At 40.4% G+C, this 27,937-nt stretch overlaps 1 protein-coding gene across 2 annotated transcripts; it reads right to left on the bottom strand.

The window, feature by feature from the left end:
- Window positions 1-743: 743 nt before the first annotated feature.
- LOC138827019 (rho GTPase-activating protein 20-like) lies at window positions 744-27,720 on the bottom strand. Of its 2 annotated transcripts, none has more exons than XM_070022524.1 (18): window positions 27,637-27,720; window positions 26,637-26,806; window positions 25,809-25,958; window positions 23,429-23,470; window positions 22,599-22,677; window positions 21,472-21,641; window positions 20,864-21,013; window positions 20,187-20,228; window positions 19,335-19,419; window positions 17,511-17,588; window positions 16,938-17,004; window positions 16,213-16,395; window positions 14,202-14,380; window positions 11,704-11,865; window positions 6,906-7,015; window positions 5,990-6,179; window positions 4,548-4,629; window positions 744-1,156 (listed from the first exon to the last, which is right to left on the bottom strand). In XM_070022524.1, exons 1-17 carry the CDS (start codon window positions 27,697-27,699, stop codon window positions 4,558-4,560), a joined length of 1,992 nt encoding a protein of 663 aa, XP_069878625.1. In that variant the 5' UTR covers window positions 27,700-27,720; the 3' UTR covers window positions 744-1,156; window positions 4,548-4,557. The 2 variants fall into 2 exon arrangements, with proteins under 2 accessions (XP_069878625.1, XP_069878626.1); XM_070022525.1 differs by having other exon boundaries at window positions 26,637-26,803.
- Window positions 27,721-27,937: the final 217 nt, after the last annotated feature.

Below are 27,937 nucleotides of genomic sequence, written 5' to 3'. Positions count from 1 at the left end.
TTCTGTGATATAGCATTACCCATATTTAGGGTTTCACTTACCCCGAGAGACCGCTTAGCCTCGGCCTGTATCTTTTCCTTTCGGGCCCCACGTTGGGCCCCAGATGTTGGGTCTTCTTCCATCACACAAAAGATGGAAGGGGTCCGAGGAAAGGTAAGTGCCGTGCTCGCCCATTCCCCAGCCTCCCTCAGCCCTGGAGATAATCAGACACAGTGGAGAGCCAAATCCAGCAGGTCGAAAACTCATTTATTAACAGAGAGCAGCCCTTTTGAAAGCCAAACAGGGCAGGTGGCATGGCAAGGAGGAAGAGGAACCAATCACTGTCAAGTCACAGCCCATCATGCACCTGAGCCTTCACTGGCTGGTTAGGCACTGATTGGAAGATCAATTGGGCTCTGCCCACTCTACTCTCTCCCAGTGCCATCTTTGCTGCCCATGTGCTCCAAGGAACTCAGGGCTTGAGTCCTCTTGCTAAACACATGTTGCTAAGGACTAGCATTTTGCTGCTTGAGCCACAGCTCTCCTTCCCGGTTTTTAGTGGTGAGATGGAGATGTGTCTCAACCACTTTCCCGCACAGACTGGCTAGGAACAGTATCCCTCGATCTCAGCCTCTTGAGTTGGTAGAATGACAGATATGAGCCACCAGTTCCTGACTTGAGAGATAATTTGCTAAGACAATTCACCTATTTCTAGAATGAAGTAGATACCCATATCAATGACCGTTACTTTGATTTTAGAAATGTTTATTTATAACATCACAAAGCATAACTGATTGATACATATGCAGTGTTATTGCCAGTTTGGTAGTGATTAGTATCAGAAAGGTATTCAGCCTTTCTTCCCACACAACTAGACAATTGGGATCTTTTCACAGTTTGAGGGTCCCGTAGATTTTATTTCATTTTGTAAGAGTTGACAAGATATGTAAGAGAACATAGAAGACAAGAGTCAGTGTTTCCTGCATGTAATTCTGGCTAGTCAGAAGGATGCCATCTGAAGAACATGATTGGAAGTCAGGCTGCTCAGTGTAGACGATGAGAATCTTTATCTCTAGTTGAAAGAGTGTGGTGAGTAGAGTTGTGTGGCATAAAATGGTGAATACTTGCATAGAAGCCAAGGACATCTCTCTGTATGCATTCAATCACTGGAATATAACTAGACAAAATAATTAATACTATGTAAATACAGTTATAACAAATTGACTAGAGAAGGCTCAATAGTCAGGGGTCATATGTGTTGAGTAGAGTTGCAATTTAAAGTAAAAAAATACACTAGGATGCAGTCATGGATTTAAACCGACTATTATGAAAGGATTTCAATATTTTCAACAGATCTTATCCAGACATTACCTTGAGGATAAATGAACACAGAGTTTCCCATAAGGTTGATATTTACAGGGTGACATTTAAATAGCAGCATAAATACTGGTGGGGCAAATATGCTTGTGATCCAAGGACTGGTGCTGAGATCACATGGTATAGAATAGAATATATAATATTGTACATTGTATTATATATACTATATATATCTACCCACAAATACAGTGCATACACACATATTTAGCATGGTCATTCCTCTGCATATGTTTACTAAGGCCTAGTATGCATTAAGAGCACTAGGACATTAAGAATAGATTAGAGGGGCTGGCAAGGTCACTCAGTGGTTGAGTGCTTGCCTTGCATGCATGCGGTCCTGGGCTCCATTCCTCAGAAACATATTTGCAGAAAAAGCCGGAATTGGCACTGTGACTCTGGTGGTAGGGCACTAGCCTTGAGCTGAAAAGCTGAGGGACAGTGCCCAGGCCCAGAGTTCAGGCCCCTCAAGTGACAAAAAAAAAAAAAAAGATTAGATTAAAACACTCATCACATTGGATTATAATGAAAGAGTGTGATGCAGATCAGTCTCATAATGTGTCACTTGATCTCACATTACACATAAAGAAGTGTTTTCTGGCCCCTCTTTGCCCTTTCTGAGTGGTGGGCTGGACCACTCTTGTGCTATAGTGCCAACCAGCTTTCTCAGGTGAACCACTTCGGGAACACACAGGTCTTCCAGGTACTACTGCCACACAGAATGTGACCTGGTGACAGGAGGGCTTCTAAGGGACTAAAGGCCCGGTGGCTGGATGAGGTGCCCTGGATGAGGTACGATTCACATTCTGGTACACACGGCACTGCAGAGACAGTGAGGTTCAGCATACTGTTCAGATTCTGTGCAATTTACAAACTATGTATTGTTTGTGTCTGGAATTCTCCTTTAATGTGTTCAGACAATTGACTGAGCTTCACTGAAAGTGTGCTAAAGAGAACTGCTGATTTGGGGGATAATATCACAGAAAATAAGTGTCTTAACAAAGAGGATCAACTATCTACATTGGGATACAGGGGAAACATGCCAGAAACCACCCCAGAATGCAATGTAGATGGTCTTGAAAGGGAGGAGAAAATCCACAAGTCAGCTGTCAGTTGTAGCCTATAATGTTAATTTGAGCTACTCAGCATACTGAGGTCTGAGCATACTGAGGTGAGGAATCTTTTGAGACTCTTATCTCCAGTTAACTACCAAGAAAGCCAGTTGCCAGGTGCCGGTGGTGGCTCATGCCTGTAATCCTAGCTAATCAGGGGGCTGAGATCTTCCAATCCTGGTTTGAAGCCATCCTGGGAAGGAAAGTCTATGACTCTTATCTCCAATTAGTTGCATCAAAACCTGGAAATGGTGCTGTAAATCAACTGGTAAAGTCCTCACCTGCAGCAAAATTATCCCAGTGATATCCCCCAGCCTCAAAGTTCTAGACCTACTCCTGAAAAATTGGTAAACACAACAAAAAACCCAAAGTGTAGCTGTAGCTCAAGGGGTTGAGCACTTGCTTCAAGCAAAAAATCTCAGACTCACGTAGACTTCAGCCTCCTGAGTAACTGGGATTCTAGGAAAGATACTGACACCCACTTGTTTCTCTTTTCAATTAGCTTAAAACTAATTGGCAAGAGTTTCATTTTGGTTTTCTATACATTCATAGACTGCACACTTTTTTAAATACATTCCCCTATTATTCAGAATCCTTTTCATCCTCACTTTTGGTGAGTTCCTTTCACTACTTTCATGCTCTCAGATAACTTTCTTCAATGACCCAGGGCAGGCTGTTTGATCTTGTGCCCATGGAGGTTTCTGTGTTGCTTCCACTTTGGCTTATTCAAATGAACTGCTCTTTGGATCTTCACACAGCAGGGATGGGAACCTCTCATCCACACTCCCCAGGCCTTTAAGGCTCCCAGAATCCTGGCAAGCATATGCTTCTTGTCAGTGCATAGTGTAGAACACCTGTCTAGCCAGGCCATGGATCCAGTCACCATGTCTTAAAACAAACAAAGAAAATCCTTGCTTGATTGGAGAAATTAAAAGAAGGTAGAAGAGGGGAAACTTTCCCAGAGTGGTAAGTAGAAGACAGAAATTCAAATTCATCAGCCCCTCCAGATTTCATTTAAAGCCTTTCACAACCAAGCTAAATTTGAGGGAGCATGTGGACTGTCACCTGCAGAGTCTCTATCCACGTTCACATTGTTATTATAACATGTTTATTGTATAAAGTAATGGAGTTCACAGGGACATTGCCATAAATCTGACAGCCTGCCATGACCAAATAATACCATTTGGGTATATAACTTCCCTTACACCAGCAGTAACTACATTATATTGACAAAATGTTAACATTGGAGAAGGTCACAGGAAAATACTTGTTTTCCAGAGAGTGGTGAACTACTCTAAAGACTTTCCCAAAGCAATGAGATAAACACCACAAGAACATGAAAGTGCAAAATAAAAATATGTGATAGAAGTCCTGAGGTTCTGAATCTAAGCTCAATTTCTGACATGAATCCTGGGGAAGAAGCTATAATTAGCTACCATAACAAATCAGACCTGGATTTTCTTTTTTTTTTTTGGGTCCGGTCGTGGGGCCTGAACTCTGGGCCTGGGCGCTGTCCCTCAGCTCTTCAGCTCAAGGCTAGCGCTCTACCACTTGAGCCACAGCGCCACTTCCGGCTTTTTTCTTTTTGCTTATGTGGTGCTGAGGAATCGAACCCAGGGCCTCAGGCATGCAAGGCAAGCGCTCTGCCACTGAGCTACCTTCCCAGCCCCTAGACCTGGATTTTCTAAGAAACCTCTATTAAATTTATATAATTGGTAAAATTATTTTTTTTCACAAATTATCTGAAAGGAATCTTCAGATTCTCACATGATCCTGCTTGATTTGAGAGCTGAAAGAAATTAATTGTGAGATTGCACAATTAGATTGCCTTTTGAAAACAGACACCTCTTGCCATGGTTTTGGTCTCCTGACAGGGTAATGAGCTGTGATCACCTTTGGGAAGAGATAGAGGTGGTGACCTGGCCTGCACCATTCCCCTCAGGACAGAATCTTCTGGATTAGCCATGGCCTAAACCATCTCCCAAGCCTGGGCAGCCTCCCTGCTTCTCTTCCCCAAGGGCAGTTCAACTGTTCATTTAAATTGTTCCTGCTTCCTGAAGCCACCTCACATTTCCACAATACCTGAAGTCCCCTAAGAGACAGGAGCGAAGTCTTTGGCAAATATTTTGTGAGCATTTTCAATCAAAAACTGCACCAGGGCAACCTGTAACAAAAAGGAGACATGAACACTTTTCTTGTCTTCTGGCAGTTATGAATCCTCTGATATGTGAATCTTGGAGCAAACACACAGAGGCTTGAGGAATGTTGCGAGAAACTCAGAATTTAAATTAGAAGCGATGTATAAACCACTTTTGTCAAAGACACAATTTTCAACCTATGGATGGTGTTTATAGACCAGAGCTTGAAACACAATGAATGGACTAGAGGCACAGTGAGTCACTTTGCTAAACTGCCAACATCTTTGTAATATCCAAAATTATATATTCCTTATGGCATCATTGTTATACCTCTAAATAGAATGTTTTACTTACTGTTGTATATACTAATGTTGAAAAGAAAATCATTGAATAGAATGAACTGATGAAATTCCCTTCCAAAGTGCCCTGCCTTAAACTCAGGCCAGCTTGTGTGTGGAGCTGTGGGGAAGGAAGAGCCCCTGCAGAGGAGCTCTGTGTCATGCAGCTGCAATCCCTGCTCCACACTGCTGGGCCTCAACCCTGTGGCAGGGTGAGCCTGGCAACTGCCCTGGTCTCATATACCCTCTGTTTATGTGGAGACATTTTAGAATATTTCACTAGTTTCTATTTTGTGTTGTGAATGAGGAATACAGTATATTTATTATATGTTAGGCATCTCTCAAAAATACCTGAAGAACATTTCCCTTCAGTTGGGTGCATTTGGGACGAAAAGTTGCAGACCTTTATTAGTGGGTGGTAATCATAAGGAGTTGAGCTCAGAGAATACTGAAGGATTCTAGTCTGTTCCTCTCATCTCTCTGTCTCACTCTATGGACTAGATCACTACAAGTTATTAGATGATACTCTTTACAAATGGGAATCTGATGACTTATCAACAGGGACCAATATTTCTCTGAATAAAAACAACTGATATTGGGAGCCTAGACATAGGATAGAGATCCTAGCCTTCATGGTTTAATCCCCTTCTTAACAGCAAGTGTCTGGACATGAACAGAGCACTGGGCAGGATCTCCACCTCCATTGTAAAGAGGAAGACACTAGCTTGAAAAACATCCAGGGATCACAGATGCACAATGGCAAGAGCTGAACTTTGCTGGTTGGACTCACTGTCTCCATTGTCATCCTGCTTTCTTCCAAAGCATTTGTCAGCCTAGACTCTTCTATACTGAAAGGAAAGAGAAAGGACCACACTGCTGCTTTCTCCTTGCTGCATATGTTCCTAAACCTCACCAGAGATAGGGTGTACTCCTCTTGCTCCCAAGACCTGCAGTCCATTGTGTCCTTAAATCCTGGACTGTCAGGCATGTCTTTCAAGATCTAACCAGCAACACTGCTTATCAGGATGAAGCTAAGAGAGGTCATTACCTTTCTCATGAGTGGAATATCAAATCCTGCCCTGGGATCAGGGGGTGGTAACATCAAGCTGGTGGCTGTGGACACAGCTAGGTTGTAGGAGGACATCAAGTTTAGGGAGGAATTCTGGTGGATTTGGCTTAACATTCCAAACAGATGTTTCAGCAGCAGTTGGTTGCCTCTGGGCAGCATTTCTAAAAGACTGAACTCAGAAAAACACACTTTCAGGTAAGTAATTACTTGTAGCAGATTCTACATACACAAAGTGCCTTTTCTATATGTTGGACTGAACTAATTGAAAGTATAAAGAGAGCAGTATATACTTTAAGCTACTGCATAAAATCTATCCTTGAGATGACTGCACTACACATTTTCATGGAACACATGTATTTAGAACAATAGAATGATAGTGTCTTATATATTAAATCCTGTATTGGTTCACACTGTACTCAAGAAAAATCTTCCTGAAAAATTAAACACCTAAATTATTTCTGAAATGGCAATTATGGAGTCAGGTTTAGTGATCACATCCCAAAGTACATACTATAATGAGAGACTCATTCCAAGAAAGAATGAATATAAAAAATTTCATTGAAGCGATATAGACTTTGATGTTTATGTTAGTATTTGACCAAGCTGAGATCTTGCCCTCCCTACATGGGTCCAGCAGTATAATCTGCTATCCATCAGTGTTGACTTTCCTTATGTGTACATGGGAAAGAAGCCATGCAAACAATACCATAGGAAAAAACTCATTCATACACAGAGTATAATTGACTGTCTCTGTGAACTTTTGCATGCATGTGACCAAATGAAAATTTTACCCGACTCACAATTATTTCAGCACCTCAAACTCTACTCCATGAGGCTACTTTTCCCTAAGTGTGTAAGAGTCCTATCCAGAGCAGACTCATTTACTGCATCCTACCTCTGGGCCAGAATGATTTTCTCCTCTTCACAGTCTTCATCCATGATCCTAAGCCATGTCTCATACATGCCAGTGTAAAACACACTGCCTTGCACATTGCGAAGAAAATCCTTCCAGAGACAAAAGCAGGATGTTCTGATGGAACAAACTATGTCATACAGTTATAACATACAGGTGGAAGAAATGGATCGACCCCCATCCCTTCTCAATGAGTGAATCTGTGACCTACACTGCCCTCTCTTCACTTCCTACATACACAGGTGCCAGCAGCCTCCCCACCTGAACTGAAAGCACAAAGCAGAGCATGGCAGTGCTGCTGAGGCAGGAAGGATTAGGGACCTGGTGAAGACAACTTAGAAACAGGTATTTGGAAACATGCATGTGCTATATTTGCTTCAAACTGAAAGAAGAGGATCACTTCTTTTCCCAAGGAACAGACTCCGTTTCAAAACAGGCTACACCTCTTCCTGACAGGAATGCACTTTCAATTAAAAAGTACACCCACACATCACAAACCAGAATGGAAAACAAGAGCCAGAAACATCAATAGAACTAAGTGAACAGTCACTAATTTAAGAATCTTCGCAAACACCCACCTTTATTAGGTACTGTGGGAGTGAAGACCCATCTTCCCCTTTCTCTGAAAACTCCTACTTGAGAGGAACAATCTACTCTAAAGGATAATGCTGGGTATGCAGTGGTTCTAATTCCTATTGCTGAGCTGAAATAGGCCCACACATTTCACCTGTTTCTTTGCAGTTTTAATTGAAAATGTAGTGTTTTTTTTAACTAAATATTTCTGTACATATCATATGGGAAGGACTAGGTATACAGTTTGTTAGTTCTGAATTTTGGCTTAAAATTCCCCAACACTCTGGAATGAATGAAATACATCATCTTACACCTGTGAGTACTAGCTGGTTACCTTTCCTTTTACATCCATGAACAGTACCTATATAAGGTTCCTTTCAGCCTGTTGGGTTAAAGCACCCTGCACCAGAATCAACTCCAAATGGATCAAAGACCTCAGAGTCAAACCAGTCAAACCAACCTCATCAACATGCATCAATAAGAATTTAGATTTAGCACCCCTTTATGATGAAGGTTCTGGAAAAATTAGGAATCCAGGGAACATTCCTCAATACAATAAAGGCTGTATATGATAAACCTACAGCCAGCATTATACTTAATGGTGAAAAACTAAAGACATTTCCTCTTAACTCAGGAACGAGACAAGGATGTCCTCTCTCTCCACTTCTCTTCAATTTAGTATTAGAATGCCTAGCTACAGCAATAAGAGAAGATGCAAACATAAATGAGATCCAAATAGGGAAAGATGAAGTAAAACTGTCCCTTTTTGCAGATGACATAATCTTGTATTCAAAGACTCCCACAGACTCCACTCCCAAATTACTCAAGCTGATTCAAAATTTTGGTGAAGTACTAGGCTATAAAATTAATCCTCAAAAATCAATAAGGATACAAGTGGACCCCTTGCAACAATGAGAAGTACACGTTGTCACATGGAAAATGAACTTTACAAGTTTGGTGGGGGAGGGAGGATTAGGTGGGAAGGAGCAGGAGTATGCTGGGAAGGGATGGGAAAGGAAAACAGAGGAGGAGGCTACAATGCTTGATAAGAAATGTTCCCACTATCTTGCCCACGTAATTTTAACCCCTCTGTACAGTATTTTCACAATAAAAAATTTAAACAAAAGAAATAAAAAAACAATGGCTTTTCTGTATGCGAACAATAAGAAAAGCACAGCTGAAATCAGGAAAGTAACTCCATTCCTAATAGTCCTCTCCCAATAAAACACCTAGGAATTAACTTAACCAAAGAAGTGAAGGACCTCTATGATGGAGACTTTAAAAACAAAGCAGAACTTAGAAAGGGGCAAAACCTCCCATGTCCCTGGATTGGAAGGATCAACATCGTGAAAATGGCTATACTTCCCAAACCAATCAACAAATTCAATCCAATACCTAACAACATTTCAACCTCATTCTAGAGGAAATAGAAGAGCCATCCAAAAATTCATATGAACTATAAAAGACCCAGAATAGAAAAACAATCCTCAACAGAAAGAGCAGTGCTGGAGGAATACCAAATTTCAAACTCTACTAAAAAGCCATACTAAAAAAACAGCTTTGTACTGGCACAAGAAGAGACCACAGGACTAATAGAATAGAATTGAAAGGCCAGAAATGAACCCCCAGACCTATAGCCACTTAATCGTTGATAAGGGAGTTAAAAAATAGAATGCAAGAAAGACAGCCTCTCCAGTAAATGGTGCTGGGAAAATTGGTTAATCACTTGTAGAAAACTAAAGCTAGATCCTTATATATCACCCTGCACCAGAATCAACTCCAAATGGATCAAAGACCTCAGAGTCAAACCAGACACTCTGAAAACATTACAGTACGGAATAAGAGAAACCCTTGGTCTCCTTGGCTTAGGCTAAAATTTTCTTAATAGAGACACAGAAACACAACAAATCAAAGAAAGGTTGGGATTTCATGCAAATGGCATTGCATAAAATTACAGAGGTTCTGCATGGCAAAGGACATAGTTAGCATGAGCAATAGAAAGCCCACAGATGGGGAGAAGATCTTCACCATCCATGCAATGGACAAGGGTCTCATATCTAAAATTTAAAATGACCCAACAAACCTACTTTTGGGCATTTACCCAAATGATCACAAACAAGACCATACTAAAACTATCAGCACTACTATGCTTATTGCACCATTATTTACCATAGCTAATATATGGAACCAACCCAGATGCCCCTCAGTAAATGAAAGGATCAAGGAAATGTGGTATATATACACAATGGAATTCTATGCCTCCATCAGAATGAATGACATTCCCCTATTTGGTAGGAAATTGAAATACTTGGAAAAAATACATTAATTGAAGTAAGCCAGGACCAAAGAAACACAGGTCCCACGGTTTCCCTTATTTGCAATAACCAGCATATGACTGAGACAAGCAGAAATGGTCACATACGTTGATGTTAGGCGAAATGAACTCCAAGGGAAGTATTCAAATATTTTTTCTTTCTTGCAAATGTTTCTAATATAGGTATATTTTTTTGTTGCTTTGTATATCCCTCTCCAATGGTACAAGCCCTGTTTTCACTGTATTTGATGTTCGTATACTTTGTGTAGGGCAAAGTAAAATACAAATTGTTTAAATAGGGATACAAATGGACCCATTGCCACAATGAGATGTACAAGATGTTATGTCGAAAGGAACTGTACAACTGTGGCGCAAGGTGTGTGTGTGTGTGTGTGTGTGTGTGTGTGTGTGTTTGGAATTGAGGTGGGAGGGAGATGGTAAGTGATGGGAAGGGGAAACAAAGAAGGGGGCAACAATGCTTGATAAGAAACATACCGATAAATCCTCTGTACAGTATTTTCCAAATTAAAAAATGAATTTAGATGTTGCCAATTTTGGACTTTTGAATCTCAAGTTTAGTGACCTGCACATGTAATCTTCTCCCTCAAGATCATTTTGAACAACTGATCACTAATTCTTGATCCCGTAACTTGGCCTATTAAAATGTATATACACAACATGACACAAAGGGGAAAAATGCCCACAGTGTTGGGTGTTGTGTTAACATTCTCAAAATGGCTCCATGGTACATTCATCATGGTCCTGAGCTTATATTCATCGCCAGGCTGGGTTAGCAGAACTCGGTATGCGTCTGTCATGTTATCACCAGGTACAAGACCAGAGAAGCTGAGATGCACTAGTCTACCTCTGGCTAGTCAGTGATGTGAGTTTCAAGTGGGCAGTAACAAATTGTTATTCCATGCACAGTAATGCATGCCTATCTTCCTGGCTGAAAATTATTAGCATGGCTAATGTCCACACCAACAATGAAAGGATATAAAAAAGACCTAGACCAAGTGAGAAAAAAATTATTTTTATAAAGCCATTCATAATCATTTTCACATGATTTTCTGCAGTGGTGTTCACAAAGAGCAAAATGTATAGATATATTGGTTCTCTATTGAATACTTCCTTCTACAAGCATAAAGATATTTGTAATCTACCCGTTTCATTTCAAACTTTATGTAATGTTGGTGAAACTCAGGTGAATTTTCAGAGAGCACAGCTGTTTGGGATGCTTAATGATCAAATTTAAGGGTAATATGGTAAGAAATGACTTTTTAGGTAACTATAATAGTGGGATGTATGGGAAGCAAGAAAAACAGAAGAAAAAGTGCAGATGGAGGATACTGAGAGAAGAGGAGCGTCTGCATATCCACACCAACTTTCCTGTAAAGGTATTGGAGATGGGCAGGAATGGTGGCATGAACTGGCTATGCTGGCCTGGCAAATCATGATGGGACTCCTTCAGACCTTCACCTTTGGTTATGAATGGAATCTTTGATCCTTTCCCTCAAAAGATTACAAATTCTATATGATTTTGTGCCTTTGTGTAACCTTCCTTAAAGGAGGCAATGCTGGGTGCTTGTTTGACAAATATGTAGCAGGACTTGTTTGTGCTCATAGTTGTATTGTCATGGCGATTTACAGTGATACAGTAAATCAGATCACTCATTAGTCACATTGGGCATGGGCGTTCAGGTGGGAAGATGAGAGGAGCTGAGGTGAGAAGACAAAGTAAACAGACAGAACACACAGACATGTGTCTTTTCATTTCCCACATGCTTGATGTGTGAGGCCCCTCGTGGTTCTTGGGTGATTGTGGTGCTGGTGATGCAGTGCTGTGGGCTCACAGTGAAGCTGCCTCCCTGGGTGATGCTGGCTGTGTCCTACCTTTAACACTGAGGCGACCACAAACACGGATTCCTGGTGCAGGTCCACTCGGGCTCCAGACATGAGTTTTTCTTTGAGGGCTCTGAAGGCATTGATGCTGCCTGACTTTCTGAAGATGCCCTCGGTGAGCCGCCCCTCCTGACTGAGGAAGGAAATCATCTCCTGTGTGGATGAGAGGAAAGAAAGCCTGGGTCCTCCATGCCCACCAGCCCAGAGCACCACCTCACACTTCTCTAAGTAAGATGTCTATGTGTGCAAAGCTCCAGTGCTCAAGCTAGGCGACCTCATTAATAATTTTGTTCAGTTGTTGGAAATATATTCTGTTGTTGTTTTCTTTTATTCTAGGGTCTGACTCAGAAACATTGAACAGTGAATGGATTTGTTTGTGTAATGAACTGACTCCTGCACCTTCTACTTAATGCTTCCAGCTTTGGCTGGCCCAGTCTCCTTCTTACAGACCTGTCCCCTCACATCTTCCCAAGAATGTAGCTTCCTGCGCATTTCTTCTTTTTTAATTTCCCATTTACACCTTCTGTAGTTGGTAGATTCTTCACATCACATTCATACTTAGTCCATTAGGAAGTTTTCCCTGATTGTATTCATCACTGGGGCCTTGCTCTCTTTGGTTCTATTTTGGTGTCCCCTGTTTCAGAGTGGACGACTTGTAGTGTGACCTTGGACACAGTCCCTTCGTAAGCCCTAAGCCCTTTCCTCCCTCAATCCTTTATTTATTCTTTGGGTCCTTCCCTCCATCTTTTCTTTCCTCTTCTCATTTCCTTCCTTCCCTCCTTCCTTCCTTCCGCCATTCACACATATTGCTCCTGTGAAGTTCAAAGGCCCACTAACCAGGCTGCCTTTGTTTCTCCTGACCCAAACATCTTTTATTTTATTTCATTTTATTAGTGTGAAAATACTGTACAGACTGGTTACAATTACATGGGCAAGATAATCAGTAAATTTTATCAAGCATTATAGCCTCCTCCTTTGTTTCCCATTCCCATCCTCCCCCCTCTGAAACCTCATTGCTTCCCCCCTCTCCCGCCCCCCCCTCCCAGCACCAAAGTTTTAAAGTTCGTTTTAGATGTAACAACTTGTACATCTCATTGCTGACCCAAACTTCTAATCCTCTTTTTTCTAGAGATTTTGGAAGAGTAATCAGTGGACATTTCATCCTGGGGTGGCCTGAAATTTTAGTCCTCCAGGTTCCCGTGTCCCAATAACCTGGGTTTATAATAATGTACTGCTTTCGTACAGTAGTATGTCCATTTTTAGATTTTCTATTATTTTTCCAAATGTGAGATTAGAACAAGGGTGATCTTATCTGCCTCCTAAAAATTCTTGATATAAACTAATACCAGGGCATTCTCTGTTGCATCCAAGGGAAAATTCCCATCATGTAGTAGTGATTGTACACATGATAGACATCCATTTATCCAATCCTCACACACACACAATAGTAAATTAGGATTTTGGGTGTGCATGTATGCATGTCCTGAAGCTTTGAACTGATGGCTTGAGTGCTGTCACTAAACTTTCATGCTCAAATCTTTTGGCCTAAAACTTCAGCTGAAGTTCTGCCTCTGGTTTTTCAGTGCTTCATTAAACACAAGAGTCTCATGAACATTCCAGTCTGGGCTAGCTATGGAGCAGAAGTCTCACATGTCACACTCAATCTCACACTTTTGAGGAGCTAGCATTACAGGTGACTCAGTGTTGTCTGGTTAATATACCAGGAAGAAACCGTGAAAAATATCAATGGTTTTTCAATGATACTCTACCTCATTACTTAGATTTTGTTGGTTTCTATCAGAGGTTGAAGTTTCTTTTTCAAACAAATGAAAGCAAAGTAATATCTTTCTTTTCCTTTTTCCATACATCTCCTAAGAGTCACCATTGTAGCCAGTTTGAAGCACACAGTCCATTGGCCTTCAGTACAAACACAATACTGTGTGACCAGCTTCCTCAGAACTTGTCCATCTTCCTCCATAGAATGGGCAGATCTTTTAAACACTATTTGTCCATCCTCCTCTCTGAAAACCAACAACCACCAGTGTGCTTTTCTGTTGCTAGTAAACATTAAAATATGATCTTGTCTAATATATGTAAATACCTAGACTGAGGAATGTCTGAGGAATGTCTATGTATGTGACTGGAGACATTTGCAAGTTGGAAGAATAAAGCTGGAAGGGAGCATGAAGGAGGGAGACTCAGAGCTTCACATGCACAGTGCCTGGTACTACAATTCTCCAACAGGGAATGAGGCTCCTGGTGTACCAGTCCCCCACTGAAGAGAATACTTACCTGATGGGCTTGACTTAGGGAATTGTACATTGTGACATGTTTATACCTGGTAGCAATAGTAACAAAGCACCCCCACCCATTGTCTGATGCTTTGCTGAATTGGACCTGGGGCTCCATGAGAACACTCCTCTCCATCTCCTCCACACTCAGGAGGTTCCTCTCCTCAGGAGGGCAGCAGACACCAAACTGGGACCTACCAGAATAGGGGAGGGTAGATTACCATCCTTACAAGCAGCCTCCAGGGAAGTCCCAAAGAGCAGTCTTGACTTTACACGTGAAGATTTCAGGGGTCTGTTCTCCTTGGCTGTGCTGGACCGCTGAGCAAAAAGCCAGTTGATGAAATATCTTCCCCTTCCTTCTTTCTTCTGCTCTGACTCTAAAGAAGCAACAGTTTTCAAGGGATCACTTTAATTTCCTAGAACCTAAGCTTCTGTGTCAAATTATCCACATTCTCAAATGGCTTAATTCCCCTTACTATTAAGTCTTTACCCAAATCTGTAAACTGTTGGTCATCGCTAGAGGCCTGAGCACATTCAGTTTATCTTTCTGATATTGTGGCCAGCTCTCTTGCACCTACAAAGTTCCTGAGTTGAAATATAATATAAAACTCCAGTGGAGTTTTATAACCATTCACATTGAGAGCCATCCTCTTCCTATTTGAATTTCTGCATGTGTCCCATTGATCACTTCCTGTATCAGGCTATCTCCCCTTATCACACGGCATGCCTGCCAGGTGAAAGACTAGGAGTTTTCTGGACCTTTGTTTGTGGGTTTTTTTAATTCAATATAGTTTGGAAGATGTTATACAGAGGGTTTACAATTACATGAATAAGACAATGAGTACATTTCTTATTTCTCATTCTCTTTATGTATATATATATATATATATATATTCATATACATATAGTATAAAGATATTGTACAAAGGTGTTAGTTCCATTAGCAAGGTATTGAGTCTGTTTCTTGTCAATAATTGTTAACCTCTCCTTTGTTGCTCTCCAACTGTTCCTTCTCTTCCTCACCTGCTCCATTCCTCTCTACCCAACATTATAAATTTTATTTCCAACTAAGTATATTTTGAGTATCATTATTGCAATGGGTCAACCTGTGTTCTTGTTATTTCCATACCTTCCCCAAAGTAGATAAATTTAAAGAAGGTGCACAGTGTCAAATTCAAGCACAGTGACCCCAAGGGATATACCATAGAGGGAAGAACATACAAAGGAAATACAAATCTCATTCTACATTACAAATAACAACAACAAAGAAAGACCTCTTCTGTTCACATCTTGGTGTTCATTTCCCATAATTTCATTTTATTTGGTATGTGTACAGAGTTTTGGGTTTCTGCTCATCTCATAAAATTACCCTACACATATACTAATTATTGGCAATGAGGGAAACTGTGGTTGTCTTACATTGTCTCTGCTCTCTTGTCCCACCTGAGGCGTTCAAAACAATATCCTATTTGCGCTGTAAAAATGAAAATGTTACTCTGGCACTGGTGGCTCATGACTGTAATCCTAGCTACTCAAGAGGTTGCAATCTGAGGTTGGTGGTTCAAAGTCAGCCCCCGCAGGAAAGTTAGTGAGACACTTTTCTCCAAAAAATCACCATAAAACTGGAAGTGGCACTCTGGGGCACGTGGTAGAGTGCTCATCTTGAGTTGAAGACCTGAGGGATAGAGTCCAGTCCCAGAGTTCAAGCCCCACAACTGACCAAAAAAATGCAAACTCTTTCCTTATGGGTGACTCTAGTCACATTCTAGTTTTCACCTAGGGAAAAAACTCTAATTTAAGCTTGCTGTATACATTGAATATTTTCCAGAAACTTTGGAGGATGTTGACATCTTTTCTTCTCTTTATGTCCTCCCACAGGCTACCTGGTGATCTCTGGAGCCTTGTCCCTTAAGTGAGCTTTCTTTTTCAAAGGAGCCCTTTACCTCTGAGACATGGTTCTATTCCAGCTTTTTCATGGACATTTGGAGATAAGACTCTCAGGACTTTCCTTTGCACACTGATTTGACTCTGAGAAAATCAGATTTCAGCCTCCTCCGTAGTTGGAATTACAGCTTGAGCCATAGTTATCCTGCTTCCATTTACTTAAATGTGTTTTTTATGCATGTCAAATGCATTAAGAGAACATAGAGGTCCTCGAATGTACAGAAGATACAGAACTATGTAACCATATAGAAGTGAGAGGACTCACCGTTAAGTTGCTGGCCCTGGGCTGGCTGCCTTGGCTTCAGAATGAACCGGCCTCCTGTGGCTAGAGAGCACTGCTCCAGGATAGGATTCTGGGGAGTGTGAGTCTCATGTGGCCTTGGTCCTCGTGGCTGGAATGCAGTCTCTCCAAACTGACTCTTTTTAATCACATAGGGACTTTCATGCCCTATGGTGAGAAAACGCAGCAGGGACTTTCATTGGAACAGGAGCCCAGATTTTGACAATGAATTTCCAATCTGCTTTCTACTACATGAAAACAAAACCCCTTATTTTAATCAGTAAACCTCAATTATATTTGTAGTTCATGTTTCTTATCTTTATGAGGTGGTACAAAGCAGTTACTACTCAACAAATGAGTTTACGAATACAAGGCATCTTGGCCAATATCATCCAAAAATGTTATATTTCAAGTGAATAAAGGCAACTACCTATTTTTCTCCTCAAACCAAGATTTGCCACATGAGGAAATGAACCTAGGTACACACACACACACACACACACACGCACAGACACACACACACACACACACTCACACACATATAAATCAAGTGTCTGGTCAGTATTTATTGAAAAATGTACAATTTAATTATATAGGATGTATTTACTCTTAGTAATATTAAGCTTAACACTTAAAGAATCAGTATTGGAGATTTAGAAGTCCAACTTTGATGCCATTCCCTCCCATTTGAAATTTTCTTTCATATTTACCAATGAAGACAAAGGGAGCTTCTTTATTTTCAGAATGGAGCCACAACTGGTCGGCACACTCAGAGCCCTGGGGGAGAGAAGGACTGAGTGTCACACAAAGCCTCTCACAGTGGAACCAAGAAGAACACATTGCCTTACACAGCTGTGCTTCTAACAAGGAAAACTCTGCTTTTGACTTTTGGGGGGTTAATGATGGACTGGCTTCCTGAGTAGCTAGGACTGCAGATATCAGCCACACCTTCCTGTCCTGGAACTTTCTTACTCAGAGTATTACACTAGCTCATCATAGATAGACTTTTATATATAACAGAAATATATGGAGTTAGCAGGACAAAATTATATATCAACTTCCTTGTGTGTTCAATTGCACTTGGCATGAGATTAAGAATGAGATTGAAAGAACCCAAGTATAGATTCATCTCATGTCCAGCTGCCTGCAGGTTCACAATCTTGAGGCCAGGAGAAGACCAATGTTAGTAATGCAGTAGTACACACATGAGTGTAAATGCATCTCTTTTCATCTCCATTAGGAAACTGGTTTTTTATGTAAAAAAGACCTTACAGATGACTTACTTTTTTTCCAAGGGTCGAGAGTTTCTTGCTGATATCATCCTTCACTGTATCTGAGTTTTTTGCTAAGACAGTTATTGGCTATAAAACATATGTGAAAAAAGGTACATATTAAGAAAACAGACAGTATCATTGTATAATTATCACCAATTAGTTTCCTGATGAGTCAAGCAAAATGTGATTTCAGGTATTTAAAGGCGACAACTGTATAGTGCACAAAGCCTTGAGTAGAACTGTTTCTTTATTTATTTGTATAACATGAAGCCAGGAGAAAACAACTCAGACACATGGAAACAAACTGCACATAGGTCAAATCTGAATGACAGCTGAAGAGACACCAGAGCATATGGAGAACAAAAGGTACTGGAAAACCATTAATATATTGAGAGGGGAAAATTGTGAAGGCCTAAAATTCAGTGAAATGTCTTTCAAGAGACAAGGTCAAATAGGAACCTTGTCAGGTAGGACATGGTACCACAGAGCTGCCCTGGACCCACAAGCATGAATATGGAGCCTTCCCACAAGCTGATTATCAATCAATAGGCAGATACTCAGCTCTTCAGGAGAAATGACATGCACCTGCAATCTTTACTTCAGGAAACTTAGACCTCAGTAAAGCCCACTTTTATCATGTAGAGCTGAGCTAACAGATTGTTCTCTAAGCATTTTTGCTATTGGAGTAAGTCAGGTACAGACAAGTCTGTGTTATCCACTGAGAACCATGCAGCCTTCTCTCCCTCCAGTGATGACTATGGAACTTGAAACAGATCAATCATTTTCAAGACATTTACTAGCATCCACTTAGTAATGTTGTGTCCTTCTGCTTTCCCCTATCAATACTAACTTGTGTATGTATATGGACTCGTGTACTTATATGATGAACATGTGCCTATGTAAATAAACACACAATACTGAAATTGAGTAAAGAAGAGAGAGTATAGATATAAGGAATACCATTACTCTTCAGAAGTAGTCATGTAGGCTGACAATGTCTTAGAACAACTTATAGAGGAAAAAAATATCTTAAAACTTAGGTTAAATGCTTCTACATAAGAAAATTGAGGTAACAGAATCTGACCTTCTATATAATATTTGGCATTGTTCCATCGTTTAGGAATTCCACAAAAACAAATGGAATTCATGATAACCACTCCAAATATAAATAAAAAATAACATAAGAAGTACTCTTATTCCAGGAAGACTATCCCCACTTACTGATAAAATTGACCTTGTTTACAATAAAACTGTGATAATTTATGTATATTAAATGTGAAAATTTCCTTCAAAATTTATACATGTTAGCTAAAGAAAGTGAATAAAGATTCTTACTATAAGGTAAACATGTATTTAATTAATGAAAGTCATACATGTCCACATGATAAAGCAATTTTTTTAAAGGACATTCTTTTTGTGTTTTTTCTTTTGCTTTTGTTGTTGTGAATGTTGGATATGGGGCCTGAATTCATGCCCTGGAGTCCTTCTCTGACATCTTTTTGCACGTGGCTAGTGCTCTAGCACTTTGAGCCCACAGCTCTACTTCATATACAGGAAGCTATGATACAATGAACAGAAAACTAAATTGTTCCAAGTGGAAGATAATTGTTCAGAACATAGAGTACTGACCTAGACTCATTGCTCTAATCTTTATATTTGTAGATATAAGTAAATCAAGCTCATCTCTCAATTTTGACCTTTCTTAAATTCTTAATTTTCTTCCTCTCATTGTTCTTAAAAGTTTCCTTACCATTGATAATTTATAAAAATCTCCCACCTTTCTAGCGTAAGCATGTAACTATAAATTTCCACTTTATCCTACATAACACTTACAAAGTGATTGTTCTTAACTTCATGGGTGAAGATCAGAAGAGGAATGCTATCCTCATCTTCTTCCTCCTTTGCAAGGTTGATATACCTGATTCATTAAACCCAGAGTAGCACAATTATTAGCTGGTAACTTTTTTTTCAAATCCGTCTTTATTGTTGATATTTTTCAATCTGTATTTCATCGTTTATAAACACTTATGGAGCCATTATAGATTTTAATCAACACAATAGCATTGTTGGGAAATAAGATTTGAAAGAAAAAATTATTCTGGAAGGTGACCTTTGGGAAGGCATCATATTCAGTGTTTCAAACTTCACCATCTAGATGGGAGGGCCGAAGCCTGCCTGGACAACTAAAAGCAACAGTGGCTCTGAGCTAGCTCAATGGAACTCGGGAATATAGATGGGGTCAAACCTGGCCCTTGCACTCAATGTCTGTGTACCGTTTCTCTGCTGCAGGCCATGACACTAACACTGTAGCCACAGCACCACTTCTGGCTCTTTTGACAGTTAAGTGGAGATAAGTGTCTCTTGACTATCTTACGCAGAATGGCTTCAACCTGCAGTCCTTATATCTCAGCATCCTGAGCAGTGGGATAATAGGATTGAGACACTGGTGCCTGATAACCTGTATATATTTTCAGAAAATTTTAGCTCAAGTTCATCAATACAATGAAGGGAGATTTCGGGTGGATGTCCTGAATGTCTTTAAAAATAAAGACTGTTTATGATTTAGAACTGCAGCCATGGCAAAAAATTTCCATAGAAAATGGGGCAGAATGTATTGAAGATATTGGTTTTCAGGTACCCATTCCCTAACAAACTAAAAATTAAATAAAAGCACTTGCTTAATACCTTTGCAGAAAACTGATCCATTTTTCTTTTTGTTCACAAGAACTGCAAAATAAAAGCAGAGACAATATTAAATTACATCTCATATACAATGTCTTTACAGTCATTAAAGGTAAAAGTACTATCAATTCATTGATGTCCAAGCAAATCCAGAACTGATCCTACTCATAATTGGGGTTTGATGGATTCTTGGCCTTATAAGGGGGATCTTACTGTAATGTGAGGCAGACTGCTGTAGAAGAAAAATGGATTGAATGGAATCCCTGCCACTGTGTGATGCAAGCCTCCTGACCATACTTCAATCTCACACTAGGGCTACCTTCCATTTCTCCTTGGATAAAACTGACAGAGCTGGATGTGCTTTTCCAATACTTTACAAAATAATCCTTCAGATCAAGGCACTCAGAAGAAACATGACATTTACATGGAATCAACAGTATGCATTACCAAGGAATAAACAGGGAAAATGAAAAGGGTTTGACAGTTTTACTTCTTTAGAGAATTTCCTGAATTCTACTACATTTTATTAGAACCTAGAGAACTCATTTGACATTACTAGGAACAATGCTGAAGGTTACTGAAAGTCATTAGGAATGATATCTGACATAGCTAAGTGATTAATGAAGGATAACTCTTTTGCTATTTCCCTGCTGCTTTCAGGGTGCAGTGGTCAGTCTTACCCAAAGGTGGCCTTGAAGTTCTCAAGGGGCCAGCCCAAAAGAAGGGACTTTCTGGAGTGATCACCACCCTTGTCCAAATTGACCCCACAGTCAGCCATCCACAGGGCACGCAGTGGGACCACAGTTTTAATCTTGAAGCATTTCTGATACCTAAAAAGGGCAACAAACACCATCTCTCTTAGTTATCTTAGATGTGTCGTGTCAAGAACTAGATACTCTACCATACTATTCTCTCTTGTTTCATAATTTTGAACTCCTCATACAAGATTATCTATCTATCACTTTCTTGATTATGTTGTGTTATGAGTGTTTGAGACCTGGTCTTCATATATAGTGTAGCCTGGACCCTAACTCTAGTTTCTGCCTCAAAAATCTATGTGCTGTGACTAGAGGATCAACAGCATGCCAGGTGGTGTCTTCATTGTTGAAAATATTCCCAACCATTACACAACACAGGAGCTTCATGAACATGGGAGAAATAAACAAAGTATCTGAACTTTGGAATACAAAATTGACAAAGCACCTGTGGATTAAATGCAGATATCTAAATGTCATTTGCTAGTGTGAAGCATTTGTGCTAAGCATGACAGGGAGCAGTCCATACGTACTTGGCATTAGTCACAAGTAATAAGTCAGTGAAGAGGAAGAGATGCTGCTTCTTCCTCTTGCATCCTTTTTGCATCTGCACCGGGCTGTGGATGAGCAGGGTTCTGCAGGGCTTCTCCAGGGACAAAGGTCTGTCCTCCTGACTTTTCTGCTCAGGATGATGGCTCTTCTGCTGCACAGCAACACCACAGCACAGTCAGTGCTCCAGCATGGGATACAGCTTTATGCCCAACTTTCGTGGTGCACAATGCAACATTTCCTCAACTGACACTTGGAAACTAACATGCAAGGCACTTTGTGGCTCAAAAGCAAGCAGAAAAGTAGGTCATTCTGAAAATGGTTGCAGGCAGATATAGAAACAGAGCCTTGGACTTCTTCCACTGAAAGGGATGGGCATAGAAGCAGGCAGGAAGCGTACTCTACTGTTTAAGAAGAGGATGTAAGGAAGCTAGTAAGGAAGCAGCGAGTTAGGTGAAATGAAAGAGCAAAGGAGACCTACAAAATTCTATTATCGTTTTTATTTTTTTTGGATAATATTAGAGTTGAGCTCTGGGTCTGGGCTCTGTCTCTGGTTTCTTTTCCCCAAGTCTACCACTCTCCACCTGAGGCACAACATCACATCAGGACTTTTGTGAGTAGACTACTGGATCTCAGAGTTTCATGGACTTTTTTGCCTGGGCTGGCTTTGAACCACAGTCTTCAGATCTAGCATTCTGAGTAGCTAGAATTACAGGGGTGAGTCACTAGTCCCAAGCTGACCTAGCAAATTCTGTATCTAAACACCCTCAGCTTTGAAATGGATCCGGCAGAGGCAACTCTGTGCTTCCCTACAAGGACTATCCAGACTCCACCCTTCCTAATAGATCAACAGGATATTCCATGTTTATTCTTTTTGTAGGGGGTGTTAAGGAGGGTCCTGTCAGGGTCCAGAACTCTAGGCCTGGGCACTGTCCCTCAGCTCTTCAGCTCAAGGCTAGCACTCTACCTCTTGAGCCACAGCGCCACTTCGGCTTTTTTTCTGGTTATGTGGTGCTGAGTAATCGAACCCAGGGACTCATGCATGCAAGGCAAGCACTCTACCACTGAGCCACCTTCCCAGCACTTCCAGTTTATTCTTAAAAACACTTACAGAGCCAGCCTTCTGGAAATCGTTGGCAAAGTCCTGCAATGGATTACACTTCTGAAGTTCCTTCTGTTTTTGAATGTTGCTATAGTGATAAATTGGATAATAATGAAAAAGAGCACAAGGAATTAGCTAGTTGTTTGAAAATATAGAATATTGTTTGACAGAAAAAAGCATGAGATCCAGAATACAAGTGATAGCCAAGGAAATGACATTTGGAAGCAGATCCATTGTTTTTAAAAATTTACTATGTGAAGAGGAGGAATAATAACTTCCTGTGTTCTACTAGAATCCTAATTTCTTTGAGTAATATATATGCATATATAAGTCCATATGTATGTGTATATATGTTTATACACACACACACACACACACACTCACACACACACACACACACACACACTCATATACATAGTTCCAGTTGCGGACCTTGAATCTTGGACCTGAATATTGACCCTGAGCTTTTTAGCTAAAGGCCATCACACTAATAATTGATCCACACTCCACTTTCAACTTATTGGGAGCTTCTGGAAGATAAGGGCCTCAATAAACTTTCATGCCTGGGCTGGTTTGGAACCACAATCCTCAGGTCTCAATCTCCTGAGTAGCCAGGATGACAGTGCCTAGTCACTTACATATGTCTATCAGTTGAAGCCTAGGAGAACTTAGGGCTTACAACCAAATTTTCTTATGAAATAAAAAGGGCACTCTGTTTATAAATTTACCCGGGACACATAATTTCTATCAATATGGGGTGAATCCATTGGAAACATTTTTTGTAGGGACTTTTATTCATTCACTAACAAATTTTTAAAAAAACTATAAACACTACTAACCTTTGAAGTAAAGAGCAAAATGTTTCTTTTAGCTCTGAAGACCTGTGATTTAAAAGAGAGAAAATATTATGCTACACTTCACATTCATGCTTTGATTTTAAGTCTATCCTGAAAGAGACAGGCAGTCTGGGAGTATCATTGTGAATGTGAGTGGAATAAGAACCGACTCATAACTGGGGTTTGATGGACTCTGCCTTTTCCTGGTGATCTGACTGTGATGTGAATTAGACTTTGGTGTGGAAGAGATCTTGGATTGACATGGAGAAACTTATTTTCTAACGTGTGGTGCAAGCCACCTGACCATAGGTGAGTCTCACCCTAGCAATGCCTTCAGTCCACAATGATAAAACCAGTCAGAGCACATATGCTATTCAACTATGAAAATGGTATGCAAATTCAAACCTATGGAAGAAATTGGTCATTTTGACAGAATATTTTTAATCCAGCTAGACAAGATAAAAATTTGGAAGAAGAATTAAAAATATGGAAAAGTTGCAGTGTTTCATTTCCTTATAGAAATTTTAGAACTACAATGTGCTGTGTTATTTCCTAGGAAGCTTACACTTTATTACCCATCACACTATGTTTTTAATGATGAATGATAAGATTGCTGCTTACTGTTCTCTGTACCATCACCTTTCATTTTTATATTTCTGTCCTGTGAAGGGATTGAAAGCCAGCACTGGAAACATTGCTCACCCCTTATAACTTTTCCTACACCCCTTATAACTTTTCCTATTATGGAATACATCTGTTTTAAAAACACACTGCACTTTTAATTTGTAACTATTTTCGGGGTGTTATAAACCACATCACTATAAACATTATTGCTTTAATTTTTCTATGAAATTATATTCACTCTTTCCCTTTCTCTCTCTCTCTCTCTCTCTCTCTCTCTCTCTCTCTCTCTCTCTCTCTCTCTCTCTCTCTCTCTCTCTCTCTCTCTCTCTCTCTCTCTCTCTCTCTCTCTCTCTCTCTCTCTCTCTCTCTCTCTCTCTCTCTCTCTCTCTCTGTGTGCATGTGTGTGTGTACTTTTGTGAACACCAGGAATAGAATTATTGGGGCATGTATCAATCCAATAACTTTCTCCTTATGAACAAGCAGACTTTTTGAAATGTCTGCATATTTTTTATTTACATCATTAATAGTTCTTCTACTGAACAATTCTAGGCTGTCCTGTAATGTGTTTCATCAGGTGAGAGGCACCCATCTTAGATGACCCCTAACCTGCCTACATGTATATACATAATGTCTATTTCCTGAGGCCATGTTGGCCATCTGCCAAGGACCAAGGACGCTGGACAGTGCAATAGCTTTAGAACTCTTAGAGTTTATGAGGACCTCATTGCCATATTTTAATTTTTCTTTAAAATATAGTTTCTAGGAACACCTCTATTTCCAGATTTTACCAGCTTCCATTAATCTGTATCCTGGAGTTCCCCTGCACAAGAAGAACAGAGAACCTTCACAGAAATATGCCATGGAGAAGACCTCCAGAGATGGACACACAGGTGTCCAGTTTCCCAATCATTTTTTATCATTTTCAAGACATATCAATCGGAGAATTAATAAGCTGACGATTTTGGAGCCATTTTTCTTCTTTATCTCAAACTTCTTAGGATGTGTGAGACCTTGGCTGTGAGGAAAGGTAACCTGGGTGCATGCAGTGTGATCTCATATATAAAACAGGTAGAAATGTGAGGTGCAGTTTGAGACCAAGAATAAAACACTTGACATCTTCCTTGTGAATCCTCCTGTTTCGACGTGTCTAAATGCATTCTATGTCTTCATGCAAGTCTAGGCATGTGTGCTGGGAAAACTGGCCCATACTTTATCAGTAAATCCTGCTTCAGATTTCCCACACACCAAATAGCATGCAGTCTACTTACAAAGAAGTAATATGTCAGTCTGCTACAGAGCAAGCCAAGCACTTTTTATTTAATGATCTATAGCTATTTATGGAATTAAAATCTGTCTCTACAGAGAATTACTGGGAGTGCAAAATAAAGTTTTCAAAAAATACTTTCAGGATTCACTAACACTTGCTGAATGAATTCTATTACTGTGATTCAATACGTAGGTCACACCTGGTCTTCCACAGTCTGAACATCCTCTCTCCCCCAACTGCTCACAACCACTTCAATATTGATCCATTCGAATATATTAGAATCTAAAATTGTCTGGAAGTGTTTGTATTAAAGGTTATTATTAAATTCCAAGGTGAAAGATCAGCCTAGAAAACAATCAAATTACAAACTTTTTCCTTCTAGTAAATTTTAGATGCAAATTAGTTATATCTTCCATTGTTGCTGGAAAATATGTATGTGGCTTTCTGATAGCAGAACTCAAAGTATGCACATGGCATAGCTGTCAGTCTTACCGGAAAGTGACCTTGTATTGCTCCTTGGGCCAACTCAAGACAAAGGACTTTGTGGAACTCCCATCATCGTTTGCTACGTTGTCCCCACATTCCGCCATAGACAGGTTATGCAGTGGAATTGCATCTTTTATCTTAAAGCATTTCTTATATCTGCAAAGAGAATTACACACCATCACTCTTATTTTATTTCTTCTTTTGTAGGGAGTCAATGGGTTTGAACTCAGGGCCTTGTGAAGGACTCTGACTTTGTTTATGAGGCCTAGCACTCTATCACTGGGGTCTTATCCCTACTTCTAGCTTTTGGGAGAGTAATTGTATGGACATCCCTGCCAGACTGGATTTGACTCACATTCCTCAAGTTTCAGCCTCCTGAGTGGCTGGGATTACAGTTGTGAGCATGCTACCATGGGCTGCTTAGGTGTTTTCTTACATGTTAGGAAGTGTCACTCAGCTAAACTGAAATCATTACTCTCCCAAGATCTTCTTATGTTTGGTCATATTTAAATTGGATAAAGATTGTCACATCATTATGGTTTTATTTGCTTTATTTGTTTTAGATAGGGCCTTTGTATATTGTCTAGCCTAGGCTCTAACTCTGTATCCTCCTGCCTCAAACCCTTTGTGCTGGGAGAGACGGGGGATGGACCACAAGGCCATGTTGCTTTCTTCAGTCCTCACTATGGTCTTGAGAAATCAGCAAGGAATCTAAACTTCTATAAAAAGAAATGCATAAAAATTCTAAGTTGTCTTAAGGTAAGGGTTATATAAAGTCCTTGCTGAGTGAAAAGCATTGCGTGCTTTGCAGGAGAGCATGCAGTCCATACGTACTTGGTGTTAGACACCAGCAACACATTACTGAAGAGGAAGAGGTGCCGCTTCTTCCTCCTCCCGCCTCTTCTCATTTGCACTGGGCTGTGGATGAGCAGGGCTCTGTCATTGTCCTCCAGGGACACAGGTGTGTCCTGCTGAGCATCCTCCTCAGGTACATGGCTTTCCTGCTGCACACCAACACCACACACAGTCAGTGTAAACATATGTCCCAGAGTTTTATGCCTAATGGATGGGGACACACAGTGCCACAGGTGGCCCTCTCTATCCTCACCGGACTTTGTCACTGATACCAGGAGGCTTTGTGTTTTAGATTTTAAAGCAGACAGAAAATCTTAATCAGTTTTTAAGATATAAGGAGGACAGATCCTGGAAAGGAGAAGGATCTGGCAAGGAAGCAGTGAGCCAGGAGAAATGTTAGGGCAAGGCTAAGCAGATGACCACAGCAAACTGACCAAACACCACTGCTAAACGTGAGAAGAGCATTTTTATGGCATAATATGAACATCCACAAAGAATTCCAAATTGCTTTTGTTCCACCACGAAAAGTGGCATAACTGCACCTACTTGGAAGGTTATTGCCTCGTTATTTATATCATTATTCAGTATTGGAGCAAGAGAAAGTTGATAATAACCATCACGAAATACGTGACGCCATTTAGAATTCCTAAATGTGAGGAAGTCCTTAGATTTGATGGTGGTACTGTGTCTCTTGTCAGTAGAGCTGTGGCTCTGTAGGTAAGGGTCACTACATCAATAGTGTGGAAACTTCTGCTCACTGGCTCAGGTGTGGGCAGAGCTTCATCCACACCATCTCCCATTAGCCTCACTCCCATCTCCTCTGAGAATATGTGCACACCTGTCTTCACCCCAAGCTGAACAGGGTGAATAGGGGTCACTTTTTGTGAACAGTCAGTGCAAAAGGTCAGGAGAAGGAAGACAGAACACTTTCCAGGGCCCCCTCAAGAAGGAATCTCCAAACAAGTATTTAACAGACTACCTCGTGCAGGGAAGCCACACATGGTGTGTGTGGGGATTGCAGTGAACACTTGTCTTTGTCCATGTCGTGGTTCTGGACAGCAGACCTGACTGCAGCTCCAACAGCGACCGCAGTCAACTGCCTGGAATCTGAGCGTTGGTAGTTCCTCGTTCTGTGATGTCACGGTTCTAAGGCTCATGCCATAACTGCCAGGCGGACATACCCTCTGCCCTCTTTCAGCTCTTTTCAACTCCTTAACCATATATATATATATATATATATATATATATATATATATATATATATATATATATATATATAT

The sequence above is a fragment of the Dipodomys merriami genome, unplaced genomic scaffold, assembly GCF_024711535.1.
Source record: "Dipodomys merriami isolate MVZ:Mamm:240054 unplaced genomic scaffold, mDipMer1.0.p SCAF_15, whole genome shotgun sequence".
Taxonomy (NCBI): domain Eukaryota; kingdom Metazoa; phylum Chordata; class Mammalia; order Rodentia; family Heteromyidae; genus Dipodomys; species Dipodomys merriami.
The sequence above is the reverse complement of the archived record's forward strand: the minus strand, read 5'-3'. Positions and strand labels throughout refer to the sequence as shown.